The sequence below is a fragment of the Macaca thibetana genome, chromosome 10 (genome assembly GCF_024542745.1).
Source record: "Macaca thibetana thibetana isolate TM-01 chromosome 10, ASM2454274v1, whole genome shotgun sequence".
In the NCBI taxonomy this organism is placed as follows: Eukaryota; Metazoa; Chordata; class Mammalia; order Primates; family Cercopithecidae; genus Macaca; species Macaca thibetana.
Window position 1 is genome coordinate 86,367,909 of NC_065587.1, and position 19,306 is coordinate 86,387,214.

General features: G+C 45.7%; 2 protein-coding genes across 11 annotated transcripts in view; one reads left to right on the forward strand and one right to left on the reverse strand.

Annotated features, from left to right (window-relative positions):
• The window catches only part of LOC126929204 (protein PET117 homolog, mitochondrial), a 549,430-nt gene that overhangs the window by 51,653 nt on the left and 478,471 nt on the right, over positions 1 to 19,306 (forward strand). Inside the window, exon 1 of one of the 3 annotated variants that reach the window (XM_050745420.1) lies at positions 12,580 to 12,583. The exons of the other annotated variants lie outside the window; for them this stretch is intronic. The gene's annotated coding sequence lies outside the window, so the exon portion shown is untranslated. Of the gene's footprint in view, positions 1 to 12,579; positions 12,584 to 19,306 lie in introns of those variants that run through there. 3 annotated transcript variants of the gene reach the window in all.
• RRBP1 (ribosome binding protein 1) overlaps positions 1 to 19,306 on the reverse strand; it is a 69,373-nt gene that overhangs the window by 39,258 nt on the left and 10,809 nt on the right. For 3 of the 8 annotated variants that reach the window (XM_050745340.1, XM_050745332.1, XM_050745333.1), the window contains exon 2: positions 5,971 to 7,993. In XM_050745340.1, coding sequence (XP_050601297.1) covers positions 5,971 to 7,972 — 2,002 coding nt within the window. In that variant the 5' untranslated portion in view covers positions 7,973 to 7,993. The remainder of the gene's footprint in view (positions 1 to 5,970; positions 7,994 to 19,306) is intronic. The other 5 variants (XM_050745335.1, XM_050745337.1, XM_050745336.1 and 2 more) reach the window with 5 other exon arrangements.

Here is a 19,306-nt window from a genome sequence, read left to right on the forward strand (position 1 = left end):
GGGCCAGTCAGCCCACCCGGAGTTCTGCCTACGGTTGCCTCAGGTTGGGCACACATGACCTCTAGAGAAGATGGCAGGCCCCAGACTGACAGGAAGCTCGGCCCCAGCAGAGGGGTAAGGAGGTACAGGGCAGCCAGTGGGGGCCGCCGCAGCCTTTCCAACAAAGCAAGGAACACGCAGTCTAATGTGTCTCATCCGGGCCTGCTCACCCGGCAACATGGTCACAGCCGCCAATGGTAAGCAGAAATCCGACTAATTCTGGAACACGAAACTCCACATGTAAGACGTAGCTGCAAGGGTGAAGCCAATTCCATGAGCCGCTGGTGAAAACCCATGTTGTGGACTCACAGATTTCTGCCTCATACCCTCGGGCACCACAGTTCACGGCAAACTGAAAACCAAGAAAATCGTCCGAGGGCACAGAGACAAGGTGGGAAATGACTGCGAGTGATGGAGCGAGCCCGGAGCAGAGAAGCGCCTTTGCGAGGCAAAAAGGCCAAGCACCCAGAGAGCACCACCAATAACTGACTCTGCCGTGCTGGGAATTCTGCCAGATGCAGCGACGTGCCCACCATGCCCAGCACGCCCTCGGGCTCTCCCCTGTGCTCGTGTTATTTGTGTGTGGGAAAAGCAGACTAACTGTGAGGAGAGGTGCACACTTCACTGAGCCCACCCAGGGCCTCTGTCCTTTACAGTCAGAGCTGCAAAGCAGCTGGAAGCTGGATGCTATGCAGACAGTCCTTCTTGCCCACGCCACCTGGCAGTGCTTCAGGGGTTGGGCCCCCCACCCATGCTCTTAGCAGGAAGATGGCAGCCACAAATGCATCAAGAAATGTCCCTGGAGTCCGTCAGCTGGAAACAGCAGAAAATACATGTGTGCTAAAGAATAAACAGATTGTGACAGAGTCCAGATGAGGCCAATACATACAGATACAGGCCAAGAACAGCCTGGCCCTGGTCAGGCATGGTGGCTCACGCCTGTAATCCCAGCACTTTGGGAGGCCTTGGCGGGTGGATCACCTGAGGTCAGGAGTTCGAGACCAGCTGCCAACATGGTGAAACCCCATCTCTACTAAAAACACAAAAATCAGCTGGGCGTGGTGGTGGGTGCCTACAATCCCAGCTACTTGGGAAGCTGAGGCAGGAGAATCGCTTGAACCCGGGAGGCGGAGGTTGCAGTGAGTCAAGATCACGCCATTACACTCCAACCTGGGTGACAGAGCGAAACTCCATCTCAAAAAAACAAACAAAAAAAAGAACAACCTGGTCCCAAGGTGGGCAGAAAGAGCCACACACGCACGCCTCACAACCCCCAGCCACCAAAGACCAATGCTGATTGGGACATTAATATTAGATACCCACCAGCACAGAAAAGCACACTGTATAGTTAAACAGTAATGCATGAACCGGTTTTTGTCTGTTTTGGTTTGATAATGGCCATGCAGGGTCTGACCACTGAACTAAAGGACACAACAAAAGGACAGGGCCCTCCACCCCAACTGCTACGCGTGCAGACTGGTGTGGGCTGTCCACTAACACACACCCGACCTCCTCACATCCCAGGGCCAGCGCCCTCCCTTCACAGTCTCCATGCAGGAGGCACCAAGCCATTGTCGTTCCAGGACTCGAATGTCCCCCACATCCTGAGTGTAACCCCATCACGGAACTGGTGGCAGCAGGTGCTGAGTGTGAAGCATCTTAAGCCAGAGTTCTGAATGCTTTTTATTGTACAGATGCTGCTCCCCCAGTGAGAAGATCTCCACCTGGGAGCACGAAACTCCAGACACATTAAAGACTTATGGGTTTTCTATGGATAAACTCGGAGCCTTACCAATATGCACTACAGATTCTGTGGAAAAGAAGACTGAATACATGTGCCTGTTAACTGGGATTTCAAATACCTTGAATTTCTGGCCTTACTACCCAATCACGTGTGTTTGCTAGTGACTCCCTTCCATGTTCATAAATGCCTCCTTTCATCTGTCCTGAGCTCTTGATGCTTGAGCATCACGGAATCATGGAGGGTCTCTCCACAGTGGCTGGAGCTCTGGACCTGGTCACCAAGTCCACGCTCCCCTATCAACAATCCTGGGTGACTCTATAGCCTGTGCTGCTTTACAAACCACCCTCAGCCCCTAAGGTCTGTCCACTGTGGCTCTCGGGTCCTTCTCTGCACTTCACCCCAGAACTACTGAGATGAACGCACAGGCAGAGGCCTGCGGTGCTGAGCTACGTCCAGAGACAGCACGCCGGAGCAGGAGTTCCAGCGGCCCCTGCCTTCCAGGGATCTTTCTCAGTTGTTTTAACATCTGGAATTAAGGAAGTATCATTATTCCTTTATTTTTTGCAATGGCAAAGAGAGTATTTTAGAAAATATATCAAGATCCAATTTTATCTCCCTAAAATAATTTCTAAAGGGCATTCTATCAGGAAGGTTTTAATAGGAAATTCTTTGCTTCATCAGTTCGTTGGAATTCCTGTCCCAGCAGCATTACTGAAGGCTTTCCGAAGGGTGTTCCCAGCTCCAGGGGGCGCTGTCACAAACACGAGATCTAGGGTCTTCAGCGTTGCTTTCTGACTTTCATTTTTTTCTTTCTTTTTAAAATTTCTTGTAGAAACCAGGTCTCACTATGTTGCCCAGGCTGGAACTCCTGAGCTCAAGTGATCTTCCTGCCTCGGTCTCCCAGGGTGTGAGGATTAACAGGAGTGAGCCACCACGCCCAGCTGCTTTTTGACTTTTGAAAACGACTACTACATTGAAGAAAAAAATTAGAAAGGAACTAGCGCTCTAATGGGGGTTCTTATATAGTATATTTCCTACAGTTCTGGTTTATCTTGTTATCACTTATCTAATGTCTCTGCCTTCCATTGTTTTTGAGGCATCTAAAGAATTTGGCACCGGACTTTTCCAATGAAAAGTCACACTGTGACCATGTGACCAGTCTTTGCAGGCTATTATGGGATCTTCCCAGGCATCACTGTTAGTGGCTGCACTGTGTCTGGGTGAGCCGAATGCACCGAGCCCTCAGGGCGGCCCGAGGGATACCCCGGCCACTCACCCACAGACCTGGCTGCCACAGTTTACACTGTTTCCTGAAGGGAGTCTGGGAGAAGAAGAAAAACTACTGGCCCCTTTAAGCCTCTTGATACATTTTACAAAATTGCTTTTCAAAACGGTCACACAATTTACAATGCCAGCATTTAAAAATATATATTATATATTGATATGAACAGGTTTTAAATAAAGCTTATTTGCTTTAATGTGAGTTTTCAAAATTGCTAAATGACAAAGTCTCCCGGATCATGACTGGCCCCACGTGTGGGACCTGGGACCCACAGCATCAGCAGCTCCCAGGAGCTGCTTAGAAATACAGAATCTCAGGCCCCACTTGGGAGCTGCTGAGTCACCGTCTTTATCATAGCAAGATCCTGGGTGACTCATCTGCATACCAAAGTTTAAGAAGCACTTCAGAAGGGGATGTCTCCAGGATCCTCACGGTGTCTGGTGAGTGGCCCGAGTCCACCGCAGATGGCCCTGACGATGCCTTTGTACATCGATCATGGGAAAACAGGCCTGAGATTCCTCAGTGCGAATTCAAGAAACGAAAATGTAAAGTCCAAGAAAGAACTTTCCCCATGTTTTCCAGACTCCCGACACTGTGAAGAAGAAAGAAACCACCCTGCGGGCGGCGTGTCAGTGGCACACGTGGCCCTGCCTCTGCCTCTTCCTTGTGGTTGCGCAGCCCCGCGTGGCTGCGTGTCAAGCTTCCCCATGTCAGCCTTGGTGACTTCTTCTCATGACAATGTCAGAGTGGCCGTCTTCCACCATCTGGGCTAATCCATATTCATTTCTTTTCAAATTAAATCTATTTCATCCAAACTTTAAATTTTTATAGAGGCAAGTGCTTGGTGGGTCTAACAAGACTTTTCCAAATGATGAATATATGAACACACTGCCCCAGATCATTTGGCGAACGTTTCCTCCCCTACTGCAATATGATGCTTCTCTCATTCAAGTTCTCAGTCAGTTTCTGGGCCTTCTATTCTCCTACTTGTAATTACAACAGTTGGGAGATGTTCACACAATGACAGGACTGGCCTTCTAAAATCCACTTTAAAAAAATCTGTTCAATTATTCTTACCTATTTTTCCCTCAGATGGGACTTTTCGAATAATCCTTCAAGTTAGGGGGAAGATCTTATCAAGAAAGTTGGGCTGGAATAATGGTAGACCACTAAATTAACTTGGAAATTACTATCCTTTCATCGATAATATTTAATCTTCTTCTCCTAGAACATGGGGTTTATTTTCTTGGTTGCAACTTTATCACCTCATCAAGCTGTTGTGTTAGGTTGACAGAGGTTACACGTAGATCTCATCCCTAACAAGGTTCTTTATTACCTGCAAATTAGAACAATTTTGTCCTCCTTTCCAATATTATCATCACACTTCTATTTCATATCTTGTTTCAAATGTCTAAAGCCACACGAAGTAACAATGACCACGGGATGCAGGAAGTTGTGGACATCCCTGATGTAGAAGAACCAAGTAAAAGCCGATTCTCAGCAACATCGCCAGCTTTGAATCAAGTGGAACATCATGTTAAAGAAAGGGCAGTGTGTCGCCTGCCAGCCTCTGGAAGTAGGGCTGAGGCCAGAGCGTCTGGGTTTTCAAAGGGCTTTCGAGGCCACCTGATCTGGGCTGGGCAGCTGGTCCCTGGCTTCCCACAGGAGCCTACAGCCACTCACAGGGGACAGGGCCTCTCACACGGAGCAGGGGGCTGCTGTCCTAGCAAATGGCCCAACAAAAACAGCAGGAGAAGGAGGAAACCCCAGGAAGGTAATAGCCTGACAGAGGCAAGATAGGGAAGCCCAGCTAAAGACACAGGGCCTGTGCAACCCGACACTGGTCCAAACATTTCACACCTTCTAAGATACCTTTTGTCAACACAAATGCAATTATTTTTCCAAATCAGCTAGTGGCTATTTAAAAACAAGAAAAGAAAAGGAGAGAAGAGGAGAGGAGAGGGGAGGAGAGAGAAGTAAAATTGAATGAATGACAAACATGAAACAGGAACTCCCTGGACCAATTTCTACAGTGATATACACGAAAAAGATAAAGGTAAATCAGTGCTCCATATGATCACATATGTATGTAATCCAGTGTCTACATTAATGCTCTATACTGCTATACTAAATGACTAGGGTGGGGCAGGAGAAGGGGAAGGCAGAGGGGGAAAGAATGCAACTGCTCCTTAAAAACACCTTCCTACCGTCATTCACTCAACAAGCACAGATACATGAGTCAGGCTGTACAAAAGCATCAGGTGAGGCAAGAACACGGAACAGGCTGACGGCACACAGCCAGACAGTTAAGAAAGACTTGTCAACACACAGAACTCTTCTAGACTGTGTGGTGGATGGAATTACTGCTCATAATTCCTCACCTCTCCTTGTGCTCCCATATGTTTAAGACATGCCAAGACATGGACTTACTGCTCACTCATCTCTCCTTTCTCACATCACCTTGCAGTCCCTTCTCCCTGGACACAGTGGACTCCCTGCCCCTTGACTCAGGCTCAGACACATCACTTGTTCTGGTCAATGAAACACGGGCTTGAAATGCCCTTTTGTGCCTCTGCTGTAACCATGAAGGGCCTCTGCCCTAGAGGGCCCCAGAAGGACCACACATGGAACTGACCTGAGCTCAACCTGTAGCAGAGTCACCAACCCAGTTAAAACCAGATTGAGGCAGAGCCACCATCCGAGAAAGCTCACATCTGCTAACCTCCAGAAGCATGAGCAACAATAAATGACCGCTATTGAAAGCCACTCAATTTTTTTTGAATGTTTGTTATGCAGCCTTATTATGACAATTGCTGACTGATACAGGTGGTACTCCCCAAGAGAATCCACAAGTCATTTAAAAACAGCCTTTCCTTCTAAGTTCATAAAGAAATCAGTTACTTACCAGGCTCACCTTTTTTCTTTGAACCAGACTTCTTCTTGGCAGGAGCCTCTTGTTTTGGTGCCTCTGGGCTCTGGGCCACATCTGTATTTCTGCCCTGGACAGAAGCTGACTCTGTCTTTTTACCCTGATTGGCAGCTGCGTCTGCCTTTTTGCCCTGGTTGGGGGACCCTTCTGCCTTTTTGCCTTGACTGGGGGACCCTTCTGTTTTTTTCCCCTGGTTTGTAACACCCTCTACCTTTGCGCCCTGATTAGCAACCGAATCTGCCTTTTTGCCCTGGTTGGGAGCTCCGTCTCCTTTTTTGCCTTGGTTGGGACTCCCCTCTGCCTTTTTGCCCTGAGCCCCTTCTGTCTTTTTACCCTGGTTTTGGGCTCCCTCGGCCTTTTTGCCCTGGTTCTGGGCCCCCTCGGCCTTCTTGCCCTGGTTCTGGGCCCCTTCTGCTTTTTTGCCCTGGTTCTGAGCGCCTTCAGCCTTCTTGCCCTGGTTCTGGGCCCCCTCGGCCTTCTTGCCCTGGTTCTGGGCCCCCTCGGTCTTTTTGCCCTGGTTCTGGGCCCCCTCGGCCTTCTTGCCCTGATTCTGGGCCCCCTCGGTCTTTTTACCCTGGTTCTGGGCCCCTTCAGCCTTTTTGCCCTGGTTCTGGGCCCCCTCTGCTTTTCTGCCCTGGTTCTGAGCCCCCTCTGCCTTTTTGCCCTGGTTCTGGGCCCCCTCAGCCTTCTTGCCCTGGTTCTGGGCCCCCTCGGCCTTCTTGCCCTGGTTCTGGGCCCCCTCTGCCTTCTTGCCCTGGTTCTGGGCCCCCTCAGCCTTCTTGCCCTGACCCTGGGCCCCCTCAGCCTTCTTGCCCTGACTCTGGGCCCCCTCTGCCTTTTTGCCCTGATTCTGGGCCCCCTCTCCCTTTTTGCCCTGATTCTGGGCCCCCTCTCCCTTTTTGCCCTGATTCTGGGCCCCCTCTGCCTTTTTGTCCTGACTCTGGGCCCCCTCTGCCTTTTTGCCCTGGTTCTGGGCCCCCTCGGCCTTTTTGCCCTGGTTCTGGGCCCCCTCGGTCTTTTTGCCCTGGTTCTGGGCCCCTTCTACCTTTCTGGCCTGGTTCTGAGACCCCTCAGCCTTTTTGCCCTGTGTTGAGGTCCCCTCCGCCTTTTTCCCCTGGTTTGGGGTTGTATCTACCTTTTTACCCTGGTTCTGGGCCCCCTCCACCTTTTTGCCTTGGTTTGGAGTTCCTTCTGCCTTTTTGCCTTGGTTTGGGGTTCCCTCTGCCTTCTTCCCTTGGTTTGGGGTTCCCTCTGCCTTCTTCCCTTGGTTTGGGGTTCCCTCTGTCTTTTTGCCCTGGTTTGGGGTTCCCTCTGCCTTTCTGCCCTGATTTGGGGCTCCTTCTGTCTTTTTGCTTTGGTTCTGAGCCCCCTCCGCCTTTTTGCCCTGAGTAGTGCCAGTGGCTGGTGCATTGCCCTTGGCACCCACTGGGGGCACCACCACCATTGGCACCTCCTTGGGAGCAGTTTCTAAGATGGCAGCCTTCGAAGTGAGAACCTGGATGGAATTCACTACAGAGCTGACAGCTGGTTCCACTTTTGCCACTTTTTTCTCCTTCTTCTTTTTGTCCTTGGGAGAGGAGGCCAGCTTCTCCTGGGGCGTGGCTGGAACTGTGGCGACAGGAGCAATGATAATGGGGGGCTGGACTGGGGTTGGAGCCACAGCCACAGCAGGAGCCCGCACTGGTTCTCGGAGGAGGACAGTCACATTGGGCGCCGGATCGTGATCAGGTATCTTCCCATTAGGCTTCTCTTCCTTTTTCTTGGTCTTTCCTTTCTTCTCCACTGTTTTGTCCTTCTTTTTCTTCTCTACTTTCTGGTGGTGAGTTTTCGCCATCTCCTTGCGCTGGTTGGCTAGGGCTTCTTCATATGACGTTTCCTTCATGGAGAAAGTCGACACCAGGAAGATGCCAATGGCAGAAACAACCATGAATCCTCCAAAGACCACAACTCCCAAGGTTTGAGTGTCGTAAATATCCATCCTGGCTTGCTTTCCTTTCACCTGTCAAATACACACATGGAGGTTACTATTTGTAGAAATCGAGGCATTCAACAGTTTCCATCCCCACCAAACTTCAGGTTTCACTAATTCTTTCTTCAGACTAATAAATTCAGAGAAGAAACAAACCCAGGCATTCTCTGATGTCCCACATTCTCTCCTGCTCCTCTTTAGGAGTGAGCGATTCATACCTACGGCAGGAGCAGTCCCCACACAAAGCAGCAGTAGAGTCAGAGCAGAGTGCAGGTCTACCTCTGTAGCACACACGCCCAGGAGCCTCCGCAGCCAGGTCCCCCATGCAAGATGTTCCCCACCACAAAGTCAAAGATGCACAGGAGCACAAATGCAGGCCAGGTGTGAGACCACGGGCAGTGGTGGAGACCGGAGCAAAAACACCCGCCCCCACCTAAAATTAGGCAGTGACACTCCGTCATGGCCGACTGCCCTAGAAATGTGATTGCTGAGTTGGGAGATGTTTTGATTTTTCATGTTAGGCCAGATATCTTTTGAATATTTTTTCTCTCAATGTGAAATTGACTGATTTAAAAAACATGTGAACCAAACCAAACACATCTGCAGGCTTTCAGCCACATGCATTTTAGCCAGCAGGCCCACAGTGTGCCATCTCCACTCGGTTGCTTCCCTCTTCCCCAGTGCCAATAAATGCCGCTACCCAGGATCAGAGATAAAAACTTCTGCATTACAATCCTGAAACGTGTTCAAGAATTCAGTGAGGGAAAATAGCCTTTTGCCAGCAACAGCTCCTGAGGAGTTATGGAGCCTATAATTTGCATGTTGGGAAACAGGAAGAATCAGTCTTGGGAGGCCCAGAAGATGCCAGGTTTGGAATTTCACATCCAGAAGGTGCACAGAGGGTGAGCAGACAGTGTCACCAGGCGCTCTGTCAGACAACGCTCCCCAAACCACGAGGACGAACACCACGGTTCTCACTGCCTATGGACCAAAGTCCAATGGCTCAGAGGCAACCAGGTTCATACACCTTCCTGCCACAGCCCAGGCTAAGTTCCACTTCACTGAGGAACTCCAGGAGGTATATGTATTTGGATACATTCAACTGAGTCCCGAGTCCCTCTAACAAAGATCGATGGAATGAGCAAAGAGAACACAAGGGTAAGAAGGGGTGGGTAAGGGGAAGTAGAAAGAGGTGGAAGAGGAGAGGAGGGGAAGTGGACAGGCCTCCCCCAGCATTACCCTGCAAAACCTCTAGATGCTGTGGGAGGCTGGGTCCAGGCTACTTAGTGGCTCAGATATTGAGATTCTTCTCCTAAGAAATTGAGATCCCCACTCCTCTTGAATGGATACAGAGAAGGGAAACAGAGTAGGAATCAAACGCAAATTTTGACATGAGGGCATTTTAAAGAAGGGACTGAGAAGGGAGACTGTTTTCAACGTCTTGGTGTCGTGTTCTAAGACAAATCACTCTCGGCCGGGCGCGGTGACTCACGCCTGTAATCCCAGCACTTTCGGAGGCCAAGGCTGGCAGATCACGAGGTCAGGAGATTGAGACCATCCTGGCTAACACGGTGAAACCCCGACTCTACTAAAAATACAAAAACTTAGCCGGGTGTGGCGGCGGGCGCCTGTAGTCCCAGCTACTTGAGAGGCTGAGGCAGGAGAATGGCGTGAACCTGGGAGGCGGAGCTTGCAGTGAGCCGAGATGGTGCCACTGCACTCCAGGCTGGGCAACAGAGTGAAGACTCCATCTTAAAAAAAAAAAAAAAAAAAAAAAAAATTCACTCTCACTCTCATCACAGAAGGAACACATTACTTTGGCCTTTCTAAGACTTTTGCAGGAAGAGGGTTTAAAACACTCATGACAAGAAAACTTCCCAGCATATGCTCTCCCTGGGGACAACTCTATCAGCCGCGTGGCAACACACTTCTCCCACGCTGTCACTCTGCACTGAGCGGGACCGAGTCACACTTTTCATTCCAGTCTTAACCTCTACAAACAAAGTCTTAGGGGAGCTCATGGAGGCCTTTGAATCCTGGGTCAGGCAGCATTTATGTTTCCAAATGGGTTCTGACCTCTGTCTGTGGGCAGTAGCAGTGTGATCCACAGCCAGGGCACTCTCACGTTTGATCATCGAGGGAAAGTACCAGGAACTGGCCTTCCGAGAACACACTCTCAAGTGGGGTGTTAAAAAGGAAATCACACCCTGCTCAGCTGTGCATGGATTCAGTGGGTAGGAGGATGGGGACAAGCAGGTCTGGAACATGGTACAGTCAATCCTCACTTTTTGGCAGGTACCCACCAACCAAAACTCCTCTGAGTACTTACAAGATTTCTCAGAACTCTGCCAAAATGGACATCACATTATAATCACTACATTCAAAAATCCTAAGGCCAGGCGTGGTGGTACAAGCCTGTGATCTCAGCACTTTGGGAAGCTGAGGCAGGAGGATCGCCTGAGCTCTGGAGTTCAAGGCCAACCCAGGCAACACAGGAGACCTCGTCTCTATTAAAAAAAATAAAAAATCCTCTAAAACATTCCCCTTCTCTAGAGAAACGAACATTCAGGGCCTGGGTCACCCTCACCGAGGCTCCGTAAACCCCAAATGGTTTCCCAACAACCATGTGCTCGAGAGGTGGTCTCCACGGAGTCGCGGCTGGCACTGGTTGCAGACCGTGATGCAGTGAACGTCCATGCACAAAGCGGGGCCTGTTCACAGCTGAGGACTGTGGGGCTCTGTGCAGCCTTGTGGTTTCCAACTTCTAAACTCTGGCAGAAAAGCCAAGGCTGGAAAATGAACTTTTAATCTCACTCAACATAGGCAAACACAGAATACAAAAATATATTCTCTGTTGGGACCCAGAATCGAGAAAAGCAAACTCGGGAGAATATTTTTCCTTTACAACGCACACAAATATATGTTTTATAGCAGCACAAATGTGTCTTCCCAACTTTTGCAGAAAAAGAAATTACATCCCCACCACTAATTTCCAAGTTAGAATTTTTTAAAAGAAATCTTTCACAAGAAAATGAAAAGCCCTAGTCTTAAGTAGTAATACACTGAAACATTTAAGGCTAAGGCAATACCACCACGGACAGCAAAGAAATCGAAATGAAAAACAGCCTTTCTGCTGCTTTGCAGAGTCAGCTTTGGTGGGGCATAAACATCACGCTGGGAGATCCCTGATTCACAGAAATGATGAAGCCAGGGATGCCTCTCAAATTCGGTTCTCACAATCAGCATTCCGGGAGTTCTGCTCCTGAAATCCACACCATGATAAGAGGCCCCCAACAGAAACCTTTTCTAGGGGTTCCTCCATTGCACCAAAGAGTTAGGGCAGATGTGTGCCCACCCACATCTTGTAGGGTCTGACCACAGGGATCTATATTCTGTCAATTTCAGAAACTTCTGTCAAATATGTAAATATGTACTTTTACTCGCTGTAGTGGTCCTCCCTTATCTTCTGGGAAACATCCCAACAGCCCCAGTGGGTCTGAAACTGCAGTAATACTGAACCCTATATACACTATTTTTTTTTTCTTATACCTACATACCTATGATAAAATTTAATTTAGAAATTAGCCACAGTACGACATTAACAATAATAAAATAGAACAATTATAACCATATGCTAGCATCACCACTCCTGTACTTTGGGGCAATGATTAAGTAAAATAAGGGTGACTCAAACAAACGCACTGTGATACCAGACAGTGGATCTGAGAGCCCAGAGGGCCACCAAGTGACGCACAGGCAGGTAACATAGACGGCGTGAATCCACTGCACACGGGATGGTTCACACCCTGGGCAAGACGCTACTCAGAATGGCATGCAACTTAAAACTCAGGAAGAGTTTCTTTCTGAAATTTTCCATTCAATATTTTCAGACCACAGCTTTCTGCTGGTAACTGAAACCACAAAGTGAAACCATACATAAAGGGGGACTACGATATTGCCAACACACTCAGACTGTAAGACAAAAAGATGAAGGCCCCAAGAGGGAAGGATGTAGGAGGCTGCCCAGAGTTCAACGCACTGAACTCTCTGGCCCACCTCTAAGGTCTCGAGAGAACGGCTCTTCTTCTGTTCTTAAGATTCGGGGAACAAAAGTAAGAGGAAGCCCCAAACTCTTTAGACACAGAAGCTATTTGCTAATTCGCATGGCCCGGCCAAGTCAGTTGGGTCCAATTTGGCAGCTGGGATTTTGGTAGGTTTTGTGAAAGGACCCTCAACAGCTCCCAGGGCTCTGTCTCATTACTAAGCAGCAGCTCCACGGGGGACCCTGTGTGGAAGCTTGGAGAAGCCGTGGGGTAGGGGTGGTCAAAGAAAACAAACCCCCAGATCCATTTCCTGGGCGTAGCATAAGGTGACCTGGTAGGAAGGTACAAAACTAAAACAGAATGACAATAAAAGAGACCCTAGTAGACATGGCTACATCAGAATCAACAGCTCCTAATTTTTAAAATATTATGAAATGACTCATACAAAAGACTAAGAAGAAAAATATGAACATCCATTAGCCTACCACCCAGGTTCACCAAACCCTAATTTTGCCATATGCACTTCAGATATTTATATATATGTATGTGTGTGTGTGTATATATATATGTGGGGGGGGACACACATGTGTATAAGTATATATATGCCATCTCCCTTCTAGAGGGGGACAACACTCTGAATGGGTCACTTACCACTTCCACCTGCTTATGCTTCTATTACATGTATCTCTACAAACAAAATACAGCCGTTGCTCTGTGTGTTGGTAATTGCTGTGTAAGTGACATTGTTCTAGGTGCTATTTGGTAACATTTTTTGACTAAACTTTGTGAGATTTGTTCATATAAATACACATAGCTTTGGTTTATTCTTTTTTTTTTTTTTTTTTTTGAGACAGTCTCTCTCTGTTGCCCAGGCTGGAGCTCAGTGGCACGATCCTAGCTCACTGCAACTTCTGCCTCTCAGGTTCAAGCCATTCTTGTGCCTCAGCCTCTTGAGTAGCTGGGATTACAGGCCTGCGCCACCACGCCCAGCTAATTTTTGTAGTTTTTAGTAGAGATGGGGTTTCACCATATTGGCCAAGGTGCGGTTTATTTATTTTCACTCCTATATTACATAGCTGAACCACAAATTATTATCCATACTTCTATGCTTTTAGGTTTTAAAAATGTATGCTATCACACAAAACTGTAGTGTGGCATGTCTACCATACAGAGTGAAAAATCTCCTTTATAGCCCTGATGCCAGCCACTCAGGGTCGCTTCCTGGAGACAACCATTGCGACAGAAGTCATTTCACTGTTTATATGTTATTTTCTTCAAAAGACTTTGGTACTGCATTTCAAAGTCAGGTTCTCAATCACCAGGAATTTACTTTGGTATGTGACAGGAAACAGTGATAAAACTTTCCCCATCAGTTTAATTACCCAGCACCATTTCCTGACTGGTCTTTTCCTTCCCCCACAGACTCAGATGGCCGTCTCTGTGCCATTCAGTGGATCTGCTTCTAGATTCTACATTTTGTTCCACTGTTATATTTATGCCCTACATCAATACCACACTTTCAGCTTAAGCATCCCCTACAAAACCTCTACTGGAATTTGTATTTGAATCACACTGAGTTTATACATGAATGTAGGAAAGACTGCTATTTCTAACTATAGAAGCTATCTGTCAATGAATATGGTATGCTAGAGCACTACATTGATTTAAATGTTTTCTTCGAAGCCAGGCAGTGGTTCACGTCTGTAGTCTGAGCTACTTGCGGCGGAGGCAGGAGATCACTTGAGCCTTGGAGTTGAACACCAGCCTGAGCATCATAGCAAGACCATGTCTCTTAAAAAAAAAAAAAAGTTTTCTTCCATACTTCTGTAAGATTTTAATGATTTTCTCCATAAAAGTCTTACATGTTGTTTTGTTGATGGTTAGAACATCTTTTGTAAATTACTTCTTCTATTTCCCAGCTATAGACAACCAGCAAAGTAATTCATTTCTGCATATGTATCAATTACCCAGCTATCATCTACGCTCTTGCAAAATCTAGGATTTTGTAGATTCTTTCTGATTTTTTTTTAATAAGAAGCTGCGGAAAAAAAGACAGTATTGTTTCTTGCTTTCCAAACCATATGATCTCATTTCTTTTTCTTGGCTTAACAGAGCTGGCTGAGAACTCTGGTGCAGTACTGAGCAGAGTCTGTGCGATAAGCTGCCTTGTGGCATTCCCAAGTCACTGCTTCTAATGTTTTACTACCAGTGTTGTACCAACTGTAGGTTTCCAACAGAAATCTTTCTTCAGGTTAAGTAGCATGTCTTATATTCCTAGTTATCTTTTTAATATAATTGAGTATTGGATTTTACCAATTGCTTTGTCTTTACCAGTTGACATTTTCTCCTTTAATCTGAAATATGTGGAATTAGAGTAATGCACAGTCTAATGCCAGTTCATAAAGTTTCTATGGTATAAATGTTTTCTTGAAGGAGATTCTAATATATCACTAGATTTGGTTTGTTCACATTTTTATGTGAGATTTCTATGTGTATTTTAAAATGAGAACAATCAGTGGTAATTCTCAGACTGTTCTCTGATCTTGGTATTAGAGTCACTTGAGTCTCATAGAATGAGCTAAAAATCATTCCTTTTCCCTTATTCTTTGGGATAGTTTGTGTAAAGTTAGGGTTATCTATTCTTTGTAGATCTGGAAGAACTTGACCATAAAACTGTCAGGATTAGTGTTCTGAGATCTTTTCTTTAAAAGGGGGAAGGGTGGCTAGAGTGCTGATTTTTAACAATTTCTATACAATTTAACAACATCAATTTCATCGATGATTCTGGGACCAACTGTTGGGTTTGTGATCCAATCTATAAAATTAATATTCATTATTCCTTCCTCCCTCCTTCCATTGGTTTATTCTGTCTTTTCTAACTTCCTGACATGGCCATTTATTAACTTTCAGTCGTTTCTCTTTTCTGGCAGCAAATATTTAAGGCAATAAATTTCTCCCTAAGTACTGCTATCGCTTCATCCTACAAGCTGTGATGCTAACACAGCTTCCTAACATCCATACATGACTGAATTTCACAAATGTCTCCAGCTGCCTCCCCAGTGGTCGAACCACCTACAAGGTCTTAGGTCTGCTGCCCTTCCCCGCGACATGAGCCCCCATCACACACACATATGGACTAGTCAGTGTTGTTTGGTTCCGGACAGCTGATACTTGCTTGTTTACCCAAACGCTGGCCATCTGCTCATCACTGCTTCTTGCATCTCATTCCTTTTTTTAGGGTCTTGCCAAAGTACATCCTTGAGTAGATCTTTCAGCAAGGATCTCTCCTTCATAAACTTTCTCAGTCCTTAAAGCCCTGAGAAAATTTACTTCACCTTCATGGATTAACTGAGAACAGAATTCCATGCTGACAGTTTTCTCTCACCACGTTGAAGATACTATTTCACTTGTCTTCCGGCCTTTTCTTGATGGGATGTTTAGAAACACACTGTCGGTCTATTTGTCATTCCCTTGTAATATCTTTTTAATCTCTCATTAGTTTTAAGACCCATTTCTGGGGTCCTAAGGACTCAGCAAAATGTTTTTAAGTGTGTATTTAACTTATTCAGGTTCACCGTACTGAGTGTGAAGAGTTATGTTTTTCTTCAATTCTGGAAAATCCTTGGCCACTCAGTTCTTGGAAAATGGTCTGGTCCCTATTCCTTCCTGGTAGAGCTAATTAGACCTCAATCTCTCTGTGCTACCATTTGGAGAACTCGTTAGACCTATACTCCAGTCTTCAGCTGAATCTCACCAGCTCTATAATCAGTCCTTTGAGTTATTCAATTTGTTTTTTAAGTCTGACTGGCTTTTCTATTTTCATTGTCTTCTTTTCTACCTTTAATAGTAATTTTATGTTATATCTTTGGTGGGGCTTTATCACTGGCAACCCTTAATGGGCTGAGTTGTGGGCCTGCCTCTAATGAGTTGTTTTATCTTTGCTTCAACTAGGCCCTCAGGGAAGACCAGCCAGGGACTAACTTTTACAGGAGGCATGGTCTCCTCTAACAAATTATCAGGAGACCATGCCTCCCTTGCCCAGGACAAAACAGATAAATTCTTACCTGTCATCTCCCCTTGCTACTACTGGGTAGGTGTTCCTTCTAGTCTGCCCTCCCATTGAGGGTACAGCCCCCTTCAAGGGTTCAAGTCTTACAGGGGGATGTGAGAGAAGGCTCAGTTCCCATTCCCAATCTCAGACAAAATCCCATTCCCCCCGGACGTTAAAGCCAAAGACTCAGATGACTTCGACTGATAATACCGCACCCCTACCCCTGTTCCAGGGTCAGCTCACTGCAGGCCCCAGTCACTCTCCGCAACCTTGGCTTGTCAACTCTGGTCATCTCTTTCCCTACCTTGTGAATGCACTACTATGCATTGTAAAGAGTGCTTACTAACTACGTAACGTTTCTAAGTGTTGGAGAAGTGGGTTTCAGATCAGTTGATCTAAAATTTTAAGTGTAATCTCTGTTTTTGTTTTTTTGTTTTTTTTTTTTTTTTTTTTTGAGACGGAGTCTAGCTCTGTTGCCCAGGCTGGAGTGCAGTGGCCGGATCTCAGCTCACTGCAAGCCCCGCCTCCCGGGTTCACGCCACTCTCCTGCCTCAGCCTCCCGAGTAGCTGGGAGTACAGGCGCCCACCACCTCGCCCGGCTAATTTTTTTTTAGTAGAGACGGGGTTTCACCGTGTTAGCCAGGATGGTCTTGATCTCCTGAATTCGTGATCCGCCCGTGTCGGCCTCCCAAAGTGCTGGGATTACAGGCTTGAGCCACCGCGCCCGGCCTGATTTTTTTTTTTTAACCCAAAGAAACTAAGAGAAAATGCAGTAACGAAGACAGAGTCTGAAAAAATTTATTTCATTTCTAAGAGGATACATATAATGGACTTCCTATTTTAAAGAAACAATGTTACTCATTTTAAAGAAGAGCTGAAACACTAAAAATAGAAATGTATTCTATTATAAGCCTTTGCTTATTCATCAGCCATTTCAGATTCAATTTCTATGCCTGAAGGGGAAAAAAATAAAGAATTGACAATTTTTGGTGTCTCTCCAAATAACAGTCTTTGGAAAGTAAGTACTTAAACAGACCTAAATCTTCTGCGAACTTCCAAGAAGCCTACAGGCTTCACCTTATTGAGGAAGACAGCATGCCTAGGTGGTAGGAATCAAGAACTGATGTCTCAAACTGGATATGAACAGTTAAGATGTGCTAGCCCACAAGGGAGTTCTTAGTGCGGTGAACATTTGTCTCCCCAAAGCAGGGGTCAATCTCATCTGTATTGTATCCAATCAAACCTCACCACATGAAATATGGTAAGTGATGAATCAATCATCTACTCAATATCATATCAGGATCATATGTGCTAATGTATACCATTATAAGGATCAGATCTAAATAGAACACCCCAAGTATCCAGATGGAAAATAATACACCCCATGGAGTCTTACATGTTTTCAGAGTGACTTCTTTTAGTTTTTCATAGTTTTCACACTCTAAAGGTAGCTCTGAAGTTTCATTTTCTGCTTGTTGCTGGTATACGGAAACGTAACCGATTCCAGGAGGGTGATTTATTTCCCCCACAGCAACTTGCCTAATTCTAGTAACGTATCTGTCGATTAAAAAAAAAAAAAAAACGGCCGGGCGCGGTGGCTCAAGCCTGTAATCCCAGCACTTTGGGAGGCCGAGACGGGCGGATCACGAGGTCAGGAGATCGAGACCATCCTGGCTAACACAGTGAAACCCCGTCTCTACTAAAAATACAAAAAAAAACTTAGCCGGGCGAGGTGGCAGGCGCCTGTAGTCCCAGCTACTCGGGAGGCTGAGGCAGGAGAATGGCGTGAACCTGGGAGGCGGAGCTTGCGGTGAGCTGAGATCCGGCCACTGCACTCCAGCCTGGGTGACAGAGCGAGACTCCGTCTCAAAAAAAAAAAAAAAAAAAAAAAAAAACTACACATATAAGCATATGAATCTCAGTTTTGTTCCCTTCTTCCCAATTTCCTATTGCTTGCTTAATTTTTCTTGAATTTTTGCACAGGGGAGGACCTTCAACACAGTGCTGAAGAGAAGGAATGACAGCAAGTATTCTGTTTTTCTCATATCGAAGGGAAAGATTTAGGTGCCTCTCTCTTTAGTGTGAGGTTTGCTAAGCCTTTTTGTAGACATCCTTTATCAGGTTAAAGAGGTGGCTTTCTTATTCCTAGTTTACATAAGTACACGTTGAATTTTATCAAATGCTTTATCTGTACTTATTAAGATAATCATACTATTCTACTATAACCTGTAGGTGTGGAAGGTGAATATAAGCTTATTTTTAAACGTTAAACCAGGTTTGAACTCCTAGAATAAAACGATTTAGTCATACATACTGCTGGATTTGGTTTTTCTTTTCAGGTATTAGATCTGACTGACGGTTTTCTTTCCTCCTACTAGTCTTGTCAAGTTTTGTAACAAGGTTGGCTGGCATCAAAATCAGTACTGTAGGACTCCTTTTTTTTCCCCCCCCATTGTTTCTACTCTTTAGCAATTACCTTTAAAAAAAAAACAAAAGTAACACACAGCGCTCACAAAATTCAAAGTTAAATCTTTACCCTCCCCCCATTAATTCTATTATCCCTTCCAACTTAGATGTTACTGTTTTCATGTATTTAATCTGATCCTTGTTCCAGCCTCTCCAACATTATTCTTTTGAATGTATTTAGAATTGTCCAAATATTTACCACTTTCTTTACTCATCATTGCTTGTTATATCTCTCTTTTCCCCCTTTCCATCACTTTCCTTCCAAGAATACCCTTGAGAAGTTCCTTTAGCAAAGATCTGTCAGTAGCTATCTTGGGTTTTTATCTTAAAACGATCTTTTCACTCTCGCTGTTGAATTTTTCCCTCGAGTTGCTGTATCGCTAATGTCTACATGTGGATTTATTTTTATTTATCCTGCTTGGGTTTTGGTTTGGTGTCTTATGCATTCCGCAAAATTCTCAGTCATTAGCTCTTCAAGTACTGGCTCTGTCCTCGCTCCTCTCCTGGAACCCCAATTAGACACACTTCTGAATCTACTCTTTCTGAATCTTAATTGGTCTTACAAATTATTCATCTACGTGATTCTCTAAGATAAATTGTATATATTTCTTCTTCTCTACTTTCCAGTTCATTCACTCTCTTCAGTTTTATGTAATCTGCTAGTAAACCCAGCAGTTAGATTTTTACTACAAAGACATGAATTTTTCACGTCTACAAGTTGTTCCTGGTTCCTTTTTCAAATTTGTTAGGTCATTGTATAGTTTCCTCTTCTTCGTAGATATT